The sequence below is a fragment of the Lepisma saccharinum genome, chromosome 16 (genome assembly GCF_977018435.1).
Source record: "Lepisma saccharinum chromosome 16, izLepSacc3.1, whole genome shotgun sequence".
In the NCBI taxonomy this organism is placed as follows: Eukaryota; Metazoa; Arthropoda; class Insecta; order Zygentoma; family Lepismatidae; genus Lepisma; species Lepisma saccharinum.
In genome coordinates, this window is record NC_139244.1 from 6,690,482 (window position 1) to 6,707,219 (window position 16,738).

Genomic DNA, 16,738 nt, shown 5'->3' on the forward strand with positions numbered 1-16,738 from the left:
AAAATATTTTTCAAATTTAAAGTGGACAAAGCAAAAATTTCAGATTTTTTTTTAAAAATGTATCAAACAGTAAATTCGTGATTTCTATGTTCACTTCAGTGTGATAGTGCAGCATTTTGATGTAGAGGATGGTTGATTTATGAATACATGAGCTGCATCTATTGCAGACAAGGTCTGCCTGTTATAACAACCTGCACCGACATCCAGACATTACTGTGGTCATGTCATCATGTTTCAAATAACATCGTAATTCAAAAGATCATTTTTCCAGTACACAATGATAAATTCACAAATATCAACTATTCCTACTGTGACACACAATTATGGGTGAAACAATCCTGTCAACACTGACGTGGTGACTGATCGAACCATCCAAACAACTGATTTTATTGATTAATCTGATCATCAATAAATAGGCACATTTCAACAATATGTTACGATATCTTCGTAGCAAAATAGTTGACTTATTTTGCCATCTCTTATGAAGAGCATGCCTGGCTTGAAAATGAATTGCCTGATCTTGTCAAGACAAAGACAAACATTTTACGGAGATTTCAACATAAAGGAATGGCATATTGAATGATGCATACCTGTACGTTCATGGCTGCACCAACAACCAATCCTATGCTCTGAGCAACAAAGGAGACGAGAAGGCAAGAACTGAGAAACATGGAGAATCTGAACGTCTCGAGAGGCTGTGAGGTGAAGTAGTACACTATGAGCACGTACAGCACGCAGAAGATGGCCTGGAAAGGAACGCACAAATTGTTAACATTTTGCTATATGTTATCATTAATATAGCTCTTACAAGCCAGGAACAGAGTCACTGAAAAGAATTTTAACATGTTCAAAATTTGTGATAATTGTAATCCCAGGTCCTTGACATTCTATGCCAACACTGTATCTAAAGACGCGGAGAAATAGTTAGTTCACTTTAATCAACTTACAGTTCATTTTTCAGTACAGTTTTTGTTCGTGATCGATTTCTCCAAATGTCTGACAGTTTTTTGAAGCAAGTATATGCCATGTAAGTACAGGTAGCAAAATCAATCTTGAACAAAAAGTGTGCTGAAAAATGAACTGTAAGTTGATTAGAGGATTGAACTAATTCTATGCCAATTCTTTACCAAGTTAGAAAGCCAATATCTGGCCTCACTGCAATTTCCACACCTTAGATCTCTTTTTAAGTTTATAAGCATAGGTGCCAACTTTTAAAAACTATTGGGTGGGTTCAAACTCTTGACGTATGTTCACAAAAAATCTAACGAATCCACCTTTTCATATATGATGATATTAATCCACACCAATAATGCATCTTTACTTATTTGTTTGAAATCTGTTATTTATGATTTTAATAAACAATCCACTATGAATTACGATAACAAATATATAATAATAATACGACAAATAATTGGGTGGGCTCTGTCGGTACAAGCCCACATACATTGGCCCCACTGTTTATAAGGTCCTTTGCAAGTATGCTGCAACTTATTACTGCTATTGGAATTCCTTACACATGTGAGGATAAATGTCATTTCTCTGCAACTGGCTATGTAATCTACACATTTTCATGTACATAATTCATGTTTACTTTTTAAAGTCCCGGTTCCAGGTATGGTACCCTGTGGAAGCACACAGTGGTATGAATCCCACTTTAAACTGTAGGTCCAACTAGCCTTTATGTGCATAAATTGGACTCAATATCAACACCAAACTCAATTAATTTGCACCCCTTCATCAGATAAGTAATGATTCTGTTACTGGCATAGATTTGATTTTTAAGATTTTGCCAAGTCTTCACATGTACACGGTATTCTCTGTGCCGATACATAAGGATAAAAATGTAATTATTTTATTTTATGAACCCTAATGCTTGTCACAAAGAAAATATTTATTTTATATATTACAAGAGTCAAATGAAAACCATAAAAGTGCAATAAAAATTGTAACGCAGACTGTATACAGCTCAAATTTACATGAGGTATCAACTGTTAATTTACAAAACAACCTCAAGGCTGCAACACTGATCAAGTGAGCTTCAAACTTTTGTCATTTTAAAGATGGCGCCTCCTATACACACTTGCACCAGTAAAGAGGACTGGTTTCTTGCCCTCTGTCAGCCTAAAGACTTACAGGAATTTCTCTAACTAACTAACTAACTCTCTAGCCTTCTTAAACCCGAAGGTTCATGGCTGCAGCAACACAGGCCTTCCATCTTTCCCTATCTTGAGCAAGATCTATATACTCTTGTCAATCTCTACCGATTTCCTTTAGGTCCATCTCAACGTTGTCCCTCCATCTTCGTCTTGGCCTTCCTACAGGTCTCTTACCATCAGGTTTCCGAACAAGAATCCTGTAAACTCCTCTTTCCTCTCCCATTCGTGCCACGTGGCCTGCCCAACTAAGTCTTCTTGATTTAATAATTCTAATAATATCTGGACATGAATACAAATTATGTAGTTCTAAATTATGTAACCATCTCCACTCACCTGTCTCCTCGTCCCTTTCAGGCCCAAAGATTTTCCTAAGGATCTTATTTTCAAATACTCTCAATTTGTGTTCCTCTTTCAACGTAAGGGACCAAGTTTCACACCCATATAATACCACAGGCAAAATAACTGTTTTGTATATTTTAACTTTTAGTTTCTTAGATATTAAACGAGAAGACAAAAGTTTATGAAGGGAGAAGTAACATGCATTTCCTGAATTAAGCCTGCTTTTTATTTCCTCTTTAATATAATTTTCATTTGTTAATATTACTCCTCAGGAATTTCTCTGAAAATGAAAATTCAATATCTCTGTGCATGCTTACCACACCAGCCAGTTTACTAATGGAGGAGAAAGTTCGAAAATTGCCTCAATTCGCAGGCGGATGGGTGGAAAGGCCTTCGCAGTGGTTCATAAGTGACTGCACGTGGACCCCAAAAACTTATTCTTCTTAATGTAAACAGGCACTAACTCAAAGTTTAAAATATACATAGATCAGCAATAGATCTGTGCTAAAATGCAGCAATCTTGTGCAACCCTACATACAGAAATCTACTAGACAAGAAACAAAAACAAATTAAGGGTTACATTTGAATCTCCCTTGTATATTACAATATTTTACATACATTGTGTTTGTATCTTCAGTGTTTTGTGGAAGGAATCCTTGAAACTGACAACTGTTGCACAGTACAATGATAATTATGAATACCACCTAGGAATGAACAGAAACACATTACGGTAATTATTATGAACGTAATACATCAACCCACCTGGAATGGTAAATCCGAGAGCGTAATGGCTAAGTAGTACGACTTAAGAGAGTACCATCGATTGAAATGCTCCTTCACCAATACAGGCATTTCCAGTGGAACTGAAAGGAAATTCAGAACAATTAATGATGCTGATTTACATAAATAGAAAGCCAATGTTATATGCTTTCGCATATTTACTACATGAATCTAATAGGTTCAGTCTCAAGAGTTATTTTTCCTTCACCTAGCATCTAGACCACAATGCAGTGTAGTTACTGTAGCAGTATACGAAGCCAGGAGTCCTAGGGAAGCCAGTCATCCAAGTAACCTATGGCTGTTTTAAAATTTTCAGGAATTCTCATGTTAATTCGATATTGTAAAAGAGAATATTTGAAATGCTAAGCTTGTTTCAAAAGGGTCTTTTTTTCCATAATTGGAAGTTAAAAATGCTAAATGTAGAATTACTGTAGAAATCCTGTAAATACAAAACGAAACTCCATGGTTCGACAGTAATTTGAGGACAGAGGCCTACCAAGCAGATTTCTATTGGGTAGTGTATAGTCATCTTCACAAGCCCTATCATTGGGCTTGTTCTCTAGCTTATGACTGAGGATTGAACCTAGGACTCATTGCACCAAAGATAAGAGCACTAACCTTACGGCCACGTGGGAGTTTTATATGTATAATCATAGAAAATAACAATCGCAGAATCTTACAAGCTAGGAAACATAAGTGATAAAATTATGTAATTTTTCTAATTAACCAATGAATGAATTAATTAATTAAAATTTTGGGTGCATTGGAACATACAGCCATTTTGCACTCTTCAATATACATGGGGAAATATCCCCTTATCAAAAATCTTTACCCGAGTTAAAAAAGGAGTGCAAAAAGGTCCCTTGAGAAAGGTTAGAAGTGCAAATGTTATAACAGGACCCACACAGGACAAACACAACATATGAAAAAGGTAAGGATGCACTAAGAAATTCCTGAGAGCTAGTGGAAGAGACTCACTCTTCTCAAAATGGTAAAAACCAATGAATTGATACGTGAATATCAACTGATATGACAGAGGACAGATTAAACTGCCCCGTGTCTAATACACGTGCAAACAAATTGAAACAGCAGCTTGTGTTGGTAAAAAACTGATCATACTCACAAGATAAAATGGTGACTGTCATGGACGTGTACATGAGGAACAACATGTTGAAGAAGAGAAACCCGAGGTTGCTGAGGACCTTAGCTCCGTCATTTCCTATGTCGTAGTACAGGGCTCCAATCAGAATCCCCACCAGCACGTGGGCAAACAATCTTAGATACATAAGTGTCTGAAAAACAAGATAAGCAGTTTTAATAAATAAAATAATACATTCAGATATGCACGATTCATTTTTTGACGGACACAAAATTTAAGATTAGCCAATGCAATGTTAATTTTGGGTAATTTCATTCATTGCAACTATACCACACGACTCTACCACTTTGCTTAAAATATTCAAGGAATTACATGTCATTAAAATTACAACCTTTGTGTAATTTCCACAATATTTGGACACTGCAAAAGTGTTGGGTGGCTTTTTCGTTGACCCCCATTAAATAAATACAGAAAAAGTATTGGCTCGTACCAACACATCAGTTCAACCCAAGCTATAAACCTATTTTCAGTACACGATAGATAAGCCAATACACATGAAGAATTTACAGGATGCTCTAGGATGAGAATTATATTATAAATCACCCTAATTTTTCAGAATTTTTAATATCAGTGTGGTTCATCACAAGAGACATTTTTTGAAAAAGTGTCTGTTGAGATCGGTTTTGAAATGGAATAAAAGTACAGGTGTTATAGTATTCTCAATAAAATTTGAGAAGCAGAATGTTTGATTTGTATAATACACTTACAACGAATAACCAGATCTTAGATTTCTCACTGCCACTCAAAACTTATAAAAAAATTGATAGAATCAGAATTATAATTACAAATATATTTTACTCACTTTTAGAACAGTATTTCATCATCTACAATAATACATGTATGCATATGTATTCAATATATGTATTTATGTTTCCAATGTTATCATTACAATTTCATGTTTTGCAAATTAATAACCTACCCAGTCTCTTCGACTGAAAAGCAAGGTTCTCTTCAGCACAATCCAAAACTGAGTCAACCCGGAGGTTGCGTACCGACGCTGCTTTCCAGAAATCCCGCTGTCCAGAAGTGCAGTGGTGCAGCTGTCGGCAGCCTTCTCTGAAGCAGTCAGGTCAACTGGAATCACGACTGGTGCTGAGTGGTCTCCTCCATTCTTTACAGCTGGGAAGTAAAGGATCATTGTTACATTAAAATCCATTCATATGCAGTCCTTGGGTTACAGCAAAAAAAATTGTAAATTTTGCAATTAAAAACTTAGGATAAAACACATCAGTCTTCCTGGCATTGAATCAAGCTGCCATCAGGATATACTTCTATATTTAACCTGCTTTTAATTTTCACTATTTTACAGCTTTTTTGACCTGCACTTGTAATGCTCCTTAAGAAGGTGAGTATGTGAAAGATACAATTGTTAAGTTCACTTTATGCACAGAAAGACTAATCGGGACTGGACCTACAGTTTACAGTGGGATCCAGAGCCCCTTTGCCATGTGCCTCCATTAGGTATCAAACAAGTATGTGAAAGATCAAGAATAGAACAGCATGTAGCAAGTTTTTCTATTATTGAATTTGAATTTAAAATTTTGGGTGCATCAGCACTAAGGCTATTTTGCACCCATCACATTCTACGGGGTCCAGCCCCTTATTGTTACAAATAACAACTCTAACGTTGCAGAACTAAAATCTTAAAATATTACAATCTTCTGACTTTCGTTAAAAGCTGAGGCTGTAAAGGGGCACTCAGCACACACAAGGAAAAAAAAAAAAAGGACAACACAAACAAAATTATACTGGCCATGGGGCCAGTCGCCAGAGCCTCGTTAGTCTTCAGTCCAGGGTGTACTAATGTGGAAGTGAGGTTGACATTTGGGTGTACTACGTGGAAGGTCACCCCTTACACCCCTTTTTCTATTATTATTATTATTATTTTACAACTTATTGTACAGGATTTGCGAGAGGTCACAATCGTAAGGGTACAAATATTATTGTTGTATTTTAAAAATATTTCTCACTAAAACAACTGCTTCTCCATCTGAATATTTATCTTGAATTTGAACCTAATTTTATCACAGTTGATCTCAGTGTTTTGACAGAGAGTGAACCAAAAGTTGCAAACAGGTTTTAAAACCTAACTTTTAGTTTTTAAAATGTAAAACAAAAATTAAATAACATTTCCTTAAAAGTGAATATAATTTCTGCCTTCATAAACTTACCTTCTTTTTTTTTACTGCATTTATCATATTTAATTTTATAGCATATATCTTTATTGGGAACATGAACACAATGTAAAATGCAGAAAAATGTAGTTCGAAAATGTAAAATCAGGGTCTACTGTATTTTCTTTTGATCCATAACTGTGGCAGACTTGTTAATATGTTTTTGCTTGTAAATAATTTCAAAGAAAGTAATCGTGTGATATTAGATGAAAGAAAAACACAAAATACATGGATGGCCTCAGTCTTTGGAGAATCTTAAATTTTCAAAGTAAAATTCCATAATTAAATCTTTTGTATAGCCTGTAAAAATTAATCTAGAGAAATTCATAAAAAGAAAACATGTGACTTATGCCTCACCCTGTACTTTCAGAGAAAAATGTAAAAGGTGAAGAACTAAAGGGTTTAATCTACAACTCTCCACTTACCGACAACATTCTCCTTGGCGATATCATTGGTAGTGTATGGGAGAACGTTGATAGCAGGGAGGTTTCCATTCCCGTTCAGGTATCCCCCATCCTCGTTCCCATTGCATTTGCTGTCCACGTTCAGGTTCCCGTTCTCCTGCCCATCCTTCTGGTCCACAACATGGCCGTTGCCGCTGCCGTTCATGTAGGAGCCGTTCGTGTTCATGAACTTTCCATTGTTCATGTTGCCGTTGATGTGTTTTACGTCCGGAAGAGGCTTCCCAGCTCGTATGTCGTGCTTTCCGTTCTTGATGGCAGTCACCAACTTCTGGATGTTGTCGCCATACTCTCCGCAGGACACTTCAATGACTGTAGAAAAAGAAATGTGAAAATCGTACCAAGAATAGACAGAAAGACATGGCATCTTACACAATCATAAGCACAGCACAACTCTTAGCAAACTATCTAGATTGAATTTCAAATTTAAGTTACTATTAACCCTCTACAACGGAAGGTAGAAGAGTTAGGATTAAGTAAGTACGTAAATTAAGTTACTATTAAATTCTAAATTAATTTTTCCAACAAGTTTTTCTGCAAACTTTCTTTTTGTTAGCAGGATGACTTACTTGTATAGAAATTATTTTCCAAGGATGGATATTTATTCTTGTATTATAAAATGCACTAAAAATTCATTTCTCATTGAGTACAGCTCTTTAAAAACACTGTATATAACTGCTTTGATTCTAAGCAAAACATGCTATTACCGGTATTTTCACATGAAACAATAAACATAATCTTAACACCAAAATCAAGTATTGCATTGTTGCATTATTTAAAACTGAACAATAAGCATAATTTTTAAACAGTATATGATATAATGAAATATCGTAAAAGCCCAAAGTTGTGAACGTAACGTGCACCTTAACTTTACACAGTTGAAATTTGGATTAAAAAGTGCAGCTTATTTTCGGTACCTATAAAAACAACTCTCAAATGTTTCAGTAGTGCTTTAACTTAGGAGTTTTTCTGCAAATACACTTACTAAAGGAAGCAGGGTTATGATAGCTGGGACAATCCAACCCTAGCGTGGACAGGAAAGGCACCAGCTGCTGCGTGCTGCCCTGGTAGACGCACTGGCCCTCTGCAAGGGTGTACAAGTGATCGAACATCTCGAAGAGCCTGGCGCTCGGCTGGTGGATGGTGCAGATGATGGTCCTCCCTCCACGCGAGAGGGACTTCAGCAGGGACACGCACTGGAAGCACGAGGAACTGTCCAAACCACTGGAACGAGGAAAGAGCACGAATTGGAAAATGTTTCCAGGACTGAGCTCCGATAAAAGTATGAGATCAAGTGCTGTCTTTTTCAGACAATGACTTTCTTGCAAATGTTTAATTTTGAAAAAGCTGTTCAACATTCTAATATGTACAACAAAAATGTGTACAAGAAATATTATCTGATGATAATTTTAAAGGTGAAAAAATACCAGGCATGCATAGCTGTGTATACTTATCAATAGAGGCACATATTTTTGGTAAATAAAAGAGCAACAATTTCGGTACAAAAACTGAGTCAATTTCAGGTTCAAAAGCGGTAAATAAAATAAAATATCGGTGTTATAGCGGTGAAAAATTGGATGAAAAGTGATATATAAAAAGACATTTGGTTTTAAAATTGTGAATATAATCCTAAATTTGATTTAAAAACTACACTTATTCCACAGAATTAACATTTCACTTCTAATAGCACATTTATGTAGTTATCAGAGTATTAAGTTTATTTCTGTGTAACAGAGTCCATTCTTGCTTCTCCAATATTAACAGCAGAATTAATTTTCCGGGAATTGCATAACACTCAGGATAATTCAGACCTCAGAAGGTGTCGCGTCTGTGAATAAACCCTAAATTTCGTGTTTAAGAGTTAATTTCGCTTTTTGCAGTTCATTTCGCATTATTTCGTGACAAAACATAGTCACAAAATGCATCTCACACCTTTCAAAAACATGAAAAATTAACACTACAATGTGTTTTTTTCACATTTTGTTTTTCCATCAAAAACGAAATATGCATGCCCCTACTTATCAAGAAAGGGATCTTTCAATTTTCATGGTTAATTTCACTATAAACAAAAGTTTACAGTTAATAATTTTCTAAATGTATTGAAAGTAAATATTTGTTTCATGTTCACAAATTCTGACATCCATAAAAAACTATTTTTACAATACAAACATCTTTAGATTATGGTTTGGCTGTGAAAAAAAAGGAACAATATTCCTATCCAATTTGTCCAAAACAAATTTTCAGGCTACTCTGTTTATTTGCAATATTTTCTTTTAGGGGAAAGAGGAAAGCAATGAAGCCGGTTGCAAATATTTCCTTATATGAGAAATATGTGGAAAATCCATGCTCATAACAGGTACAATCAAAATTAAATATGGCCTGGTTTTTCAGGTTGAGTACTTTTATACAACCTCCTGACTTCTCCATAGGTCTTCAGCCTCAGGTTGATTTCCTTAATTCTTCCAGGTACATAGCAACTGTCATAGGTTAAGTGTTGCAAGGGTTTTTGGTTTGAGTTGATGTTTTAAGTCCACTTTATGCACAGTAAGGCTAATCGGGACTGGAGCTACAGTTTGAAGTGGGATCCAAACCACTATGTGCCTCCACCGGGTATCGAACCTGGGACCCCTTGATTACAAGGCAATGACGCTACCACTACGCCATGGGGGAGGCCCAAGTGTTGCAAGGGAATTTGACACGTAGTTTCCCCTTCAAAATAATTTATATTTTAAAAATATTCACATATTTGGAGAATATTAAATGCTGGCACATACAACATTATGTTGCAATCAAGTAAATGTGCTCAGATTCAGACACAAATATTGCACTAAGACCAGGGCCGGATTAAAACGAAATTGGGCCTGATGCTTGAAATCTTCGGTGAACAATAAACACGACGACGTTATAATTATGTCACAGTGCAAAGAATAATAGTAACTGTATTACAGTGGCGTGCGGTGCTAAATCAGACTGGGGAACAGGTGACCTGCACTTGCCCCCTCCCCTCCCATACCTGTCCTAATATAATGCAGTAGACCAAGTAAAATTCAACCCTTATTGAAATTAACTAAATACATTGGCCCCAAGGCCAATGGCGCATCCGCTCCAAATCATATAATTTATGCCCTTAAACCATATCGTAATCCCCACAACATATTTAATTACGACAGCGTGTCTACTGAAAGTAACTTCTTTCTTAGCTTTACAGAACATTATACTTGATCTGCCCCTCCTCCCTAAACAGGGGTGCCCATCACTCAAGACCACCCCTAAAATCGTTCATCATAATCGAGAATATATCTTGTCTTGTAATGCAGCTATAGTATATAAACTTCACATTCACCTCACTCAAGCGCCAAACACGCATCCTAGTAACATATCATTGAAATCAAAGCGAGCAAGAAAATCTTTAAATCCACTCCCTTGCAGGCTTTCAAGAATATTAATTTAATAGGATGTCAATACTTTCTTAAGATCCCGAGATATTTAGTCTTTTCCAGCTTCCCTTCCAGCTTCCCCTTTGGCACGTTCGGGGTCGAAAACGTGTGGATATCATACCGCTAAATACAGTCTCCAAAATTTAATTTTCGAACTCTCTCCACTAAAGAAATCTCTTGCCAATCTGAGATTTCACCAAAGTTTCCATGCCTATTTTAGACTTACTGTTGATATTGAAGAGTGGATTATGCCTAATCCAAAAAATTAATTCTCAGTCTCCACACCAGAATTTCCGCAATAGTCTGTCTAAGACATTAGTAATACACAATAATTGTATAATTGCCCTCAATTTAAGGCTCAATCCACCTCTAACTAAAATACCCGCAATAATCTAAGACATAGAGTTGGATACTGTTCCCCCCAAAGTTTAATTCACAATCCCCCAAGAACCCCCGTGTCAATTAAGGCCTAATATATAAGAGTTGGATATTTCTCCCCCACCCCCTTCGATAATAACACTTTTTTTTCTTCATCTAATGGATTAAATATGGTGTATTTAAGGTGTAAAATTTTTACATATATTTTGGAAAAAGATATAAATGTTGAATTTTATATTATTTGAAGGGAACCCCCCCCCCCAAATCTCGATAGCGCAACCTGCGCCATAATCCCCCCTGTTGGCACCCCTCCTGACCAAATAAACATACGATACATATGTTACAAAATTGTCAGAAGTAACATGCATGAAGCACGTTAAAATTTGGACAATAACATTGTTAAAGCAAATATGATACTATAATGTAAAAATAACATTAAAAACAAAAATTGTTGATGCGCAACAAAGAAAATAATAATAAAAGCAAATGAGTGATCGGAGAGAGAAAATGTTTTGTCGAAACCTGTTTCATCTCTCTCTTTGTAGATTAAGTTGACTTTTTTGTAGGGTTGAGCATTCTTGTAATTGAAACTTCCTCAATGCAATAATGGCATTCAGATGGCCGAGTTTTTTCATCACGTCCGCTAGATTTGTAGAAATTGTGACAAAACCCGAACTGTTCCAACTCCCTTCTCGTGAACAAACAAGGACAACAATAATTTGCCACTGGAAGAGTATCCAGTTAATCATTCTACAGAGTTGTTGTAACTTTTCATAAAGTGCCTTGTGTACGATTTCGTTTTTGTTTTTATTTCGGTTAGGGTAGGTGTTGGTTTGCTGTCTTTTCTGTAAAGTTCAATGAACTAAAAACTTTCGTCTTCAGCCTCTCGATCATACAACATTCTCAACCCTACGCTCACAACATTGCTTTCTTGTCCTGCCTCTGCGTGCGCCTGGTATTGGGGCTGTTGGAACAGGTGGATGCGAGCTGTTCCCTCGGAAGCTATTTCGCAGCATTTAGCCAAGGCATTTAGCAGACGATTAACTGTAGAAGATTTTTCCAGTTCGTTATGAATGTCAGATGCAATTTTGCAATGAGATTAGGAAACTATAGACTTACTACACTCAAAACTATCACTACGACGCAATTAAACTTTAGCACATAGCAAAAACTCGAAGGAAAATGAATTCGCTGTCTCTCGTAGGGAACAGCCAGAGTTTTCAGCTTCCGTGACGGGGGAGGTGGGAAGTGGGACTTTGAGGATCGTTTACCTTCGCGCGTGGTCGGAAATACTCGGCATCAGGCACTAGAGGATGGATCGAAGAAGGTAGGTGAAGTAAACAAACGTCCAGTCACGGTGAAAGTTTTCTTCGGCGTGTTGATTTCGAGAGAAAGAAGTGTTCTTATTATGTTAATATAGATAATTAAAATAGCTTCAATGGGCGATAAGTAGGAGGGAACAGCCTGTTCCCTCTGTTCCATGCAGGGACTGCCACTGCTGTATAATAAGTAACGCTGTGTCTAGGTGTCTGAAATTGGGGATCCAAATTTCATTCTAAGATTTATTTTCAGGTTAATATAGCAAAAGAAAACTGTTCGCTTTCGGAAAATTCTCGTCTGTTTTCATCTGGGCCTATTTCAGGAATGGGCCTAATGCTGCAGCATCAATAGCACCCACCTTAATCCGGCCCTGACTAAGACACTGAAGTTAAAAAAGACACAAGACCTTTAGATAAAGCATGACAATTATTATTGGAAATTACTACCAACAAAAAGAGCAGCGTTTCTGTGTGAAATTCAGATAAACAAATGACAGCCATATCAAAATAAACAAATGGTCAACAGAAAGTGCAGCCATCTTTGCTGTCAGACAGGCAGCCAGGATTTGCATAATAAATGCAAAATGTTTCTTTGGCTGCTGCAAGGAACTTGAATCAAACATAAAAAAAAACTATCAGTTTTATTACTCATGTCTTGCTAGCTTGCTCACCTGGTAGGTTCATCAAAGAACATAATGGGAGGGTTGTTGACCAGTTCCAAGGCTATCGACAACCTCTTCTTTTGCCCACCAGAGAGATTGCTCGTCATTGTTTCCCTGTGCTCCTGCAGACCCAGAGTTTCCAAGATTTCTTTTATCTGCAATCAAAGATAAAATTATGTAGTGTAAAGCTAAGTGCACCCTTCACCTTACACAGGGACGCAACAAAAACAAAAAGGAATTCATGGTTGGGCATGGTAAACAACAAGCAACAGAAGTAATTTAAATCAACAAGTTTAAATGCTTCGTTGGGTCACAGGAGAGTGTGTTGTGGGTGCAAGCAGGAACATACTTCTCAAATCAACTAACATGGATCAAAGAAAGACAAGATTATAAATTATAATATACCGCTGGTGTACACAAGGGAAAAACTGATGGGGCTACAGCCCATCCCAAAATTTTGAGAAAATTAAAATTTTCAAATGAAAGAAGTAAAGAACTTGGGGAAAAAACCGAAGTATTAACTGAAAATCTTTTTAAAATGAACACTGATTACCATTTTTGCTTTTCAACATCTTTTAAAACGAAGATTAAAAATGAAAATTATGAAATATTTTATTGTATTATCCCCTATACATATATACATAGCGATGTAATATCCACCTTTACAATTTCAGCCCACTCTGAAACAAAATCCTACATATGCCAGTGTAATATATGCCCAAATGAAAAGGAGACCTTTGCTGTAGCGGCGTTGTATCTAATCGAAGAAGGTAAATATGTTTGCCAATTGATGGTGCAGTGCTTGTCCCAGTTTGAGTGTAGTGAACAGCTTTGCCTGCTGTTTCCTCAGTTGGCAAGAGTTGTTTTGCGCGGATGGGTGCATTATGGATTCCTCCAGATCAGCGCAGAGATGTAATCCAATTTCTTCGCTCAGGAGGCGAGCATGCTTCACAAATTTATTGCAGGATGAAGGATGTTTACGGAGAGCAGTGTCTCGCATGTTGCACCATATTCCGTTGGTGTCAGCACTATGAGGCGGGATGCGAAAGCACAAAGGACTTGCCACGACCAAGGCAAGTGCACGTTGCTGCTCCAGGACAATGCTAGGCCACATGTGGCCAAGAAGACCCTCGACCTGCTGAGAACATTTCAATGGGAAGACCTCACACATCCTCCGTACAGCCCAGATATTTCCCCATGTGACTCCCATATCTTCGGCCCCTTAAAACAATCACTGAAAGGTCAACGGTTCACCTGCGATGAGGAAGTGCAGAACACCGTGGAAAACTGGATCTGTAAGCAACCAGGAGTTTCAACACTGAAGCCATCCACTCCCTTCATACCTGCTGGGATCAGTGCATCAATATCAATGGCAATTATGTGTAGGTATCATGTTATACATTAACTGTAATTCACATATTATGTAATGCCAATATTCTTCAGATAAACTGTAGTCTCCTTTTCATTTGGGCATACCTTATACTAACAAGACAAAGGAAGATTAATGCGAAGAAAATGCCCTATGAAAAAACTTTCTACACTGTCTTGGGAATCTGTAGCACAGCCATGCATAATGGTAGAGAACGGGAGAAAGCGAGTGGGTGGAGCAAGGCAGTGCATGCTGATACAAACGGCTGGTAGCTGCAGCCACGTTTTAAACACCATGCACTCACTTCCTCATTGGTTGAGCCCTCTCAAGCCCTGCTCCAGAGATTCCTGCGACAGAGTGGAGTCTTGTTTCAAGTATCAAGATATTGAAAAACTATAAAGTGAAACACGATAATATCTCTTCAACCACCCAAAAAAAAAACTTCCAAGAGGACTCACCACTTCAGCCTTCTCACTACTTGGAACATCACTGCTGAGCTTGAGGTTGGCCGCCACCCTCATGGCCTCCTCCACTGTGAGGTTCCCGTGCAGCTGGTTGTCCTGCATGATGTAGCAGCTCAAGCGACGGAACTGGCTCAGATTGCGCTCATGGCCGTTGATGGTTATCGAGCCATTCATTCCGGTTACTCTGAAAGTACGCAAAACATAAATATCAGAACACTGAAGAGAACAAATATAATACACTGCTAATTCCTTACACAGTTAAGTCCATTATTTTTTAAGCTTTGCACGAATCTCGGTACACAGTTACGTATATACATCTACCAGCAACAGCATCAGGGTGGGCCATAGTCATACACAAGAGAGTAATAATGGAAGGGATTCACCTTTTAGTAGCTCAAGGATAGTGAAATTTTAAGCTATAGACCGAATAATCATAGTAACAACTATTGCTTGATGTAAATTATTATACTTGTAAAAGGATTACTAATTATTATAATCATCAGTTTACAATTAAGCATTTTTCTGTAGTTTACGGTTATTACAAGCATAAGAAAACAGTTTTTCGTTGTGACGTTTCAGGAGAACACACGCTCCCTTCATCAGACATTTATTTTCCAATAATATATTTTAAGTTTCGAGAAGAATTCACACCAAAGTGACACACGACACATGCCACTTGGGAACAAGCCAATCAGCAGTAATGTTTCACACCGTAGTGGCATGACAGGCTGCACAAGCCTGCCTTTCGATAGGTGAAATCCTCAATTCCCACATGTTGCCTGTCGCTGCAGTGAGAAATCTCCCTTTGGGTTCAGGCTAAAGGATGCACACTGGTTCGATTTTCCTGGGGGAAGCGTAACAGCTCTCCTGAGATTTCAGCCTGTGTAATGGACAAATGGCTACCAATAATCATGAGAAAATTGGGAGCTATAAATGAGTAGCGTACCCTGGTCACGGAAACCTACAACGACTGGGGGTTCGCGTGCTCACCACACCTCGCCCTGTAACTCGCCACTTCTGCTGAGGCATGTAAGAGTGAGGCCAGCAGTCCGTAGGTAGGCCCAGGCCCTTAAGGGTTGTTGCACCACAGGTTATTATTATATTTTCTATTAAACAATAAAATTGCACATATCAATGTACACCTATTAACAACACTGTTATTCTTCATTACGTTACTTTTGAAAAATCTGTAAAATATCTGAATTTTCACTTTTGGACACTACATGCAATGACAGCAGACTTTTTCTATAACAAATTCTGCCACATGAATTTGAATTTTATTTTCTTCCGTTGACCCTTGATTAAAAGGGCATGGAAAACGTCAAGATACATAATGAAATAATAATTAGTTAAGTACATCATAACAAAAAAGAAGAAACATTGTGTAGTACATTACATCACTACACCAAAGTAAAAATTTAAAAAATACACTTCATTACACTACAATAAAAATAAAAACACATTATCATTGCATGATTGAAATAAGAATAAAATTAAAACACATATTGTTTAGTACATTGGCCTTGTATTGTCTTGTTCCATGAATTCTCTGATACTGTAGAGAGCTCTCTCTTTCAAATATTTTTTTATTGTTTGTATTTGTTTATCTTTTGGAGATATCAGTTTTATGTCATGAGGCAGCTGATTGTAGAATATTTTTCCGGCATTCATTGGTGATTGTTTTGAGATATTGAGTCTGTGTTGGTTCTGGTAATAATTGTCTTTCCCCCTTGTATTGTGGTTGTGTAATCTTAGGTTATAGAGAAACAAACATTATTGATATTGATATAGACACCCCACTTTCAGTATGTCTCCTGTTCCACAAAACTACTTTCTTGATGCTAATTGTCCCACCTTCGCAAACTTTATTTAAATTTCACTCTTCATCAGATTATTTAGAAGTGCCCAGTGGTCATTGTACGTTATCATTGGTTTTGTTGCCATGAAGAACAGAAATGTCTAGCTTCAATCATCGCCTCATCGGTATTGATTCATGATTTTGACATATTGATTTTAGATGCTGATAATCCAAGCTTGCCA

At 37.2% G+C, this 16,738-nt stretch overlaps 1 protein-coding gene across 1 annotated transcript in view; it reads right to left on the reverse strand.

Annotated features, from left to right (window-relative positions):
* The window catches only part of LOC146000227 (ATP-binding cassette sub-family G member 4), a 101,202-nt gene that overhangs the window by 3,864 nt on the left and 80,600 nt on the right, over positions 1-16,738 (reverse strand). The window contains exons 3-10 of the mRNA XM_083137632.1: positions 14,693-14,882; positions 12,875-13,020; positions 8,055-8,293; positions 7,034-7,381; positions 5,354-5,553; positions 4,399-4,567; positions 3,258-3,358; positions 591-746 (exon numbers count right to left, since the gene is read on the reverse strand). Of these exons, the coding sequence (XP_082993758.1) occupies positions 591-746; positions 3,258-3,358; positions 4,399-4,567; positions 5,354-5,553; positions 7,034-7,381; positions 8,055-8,293; positions 12,875-13,020; positions 14,693-14,882 (1,549 nt within the window). The remainder of the gene's footprint in view (positions 1-590; positions 747-3,257; positions 3,359-4,398; positions 4,568-5,353; positions 5,554-7,033; positions 7,382-8,054; positions 8,294-12,874; positions 13,021-14,692; positions 14,883-16,738) is intronic.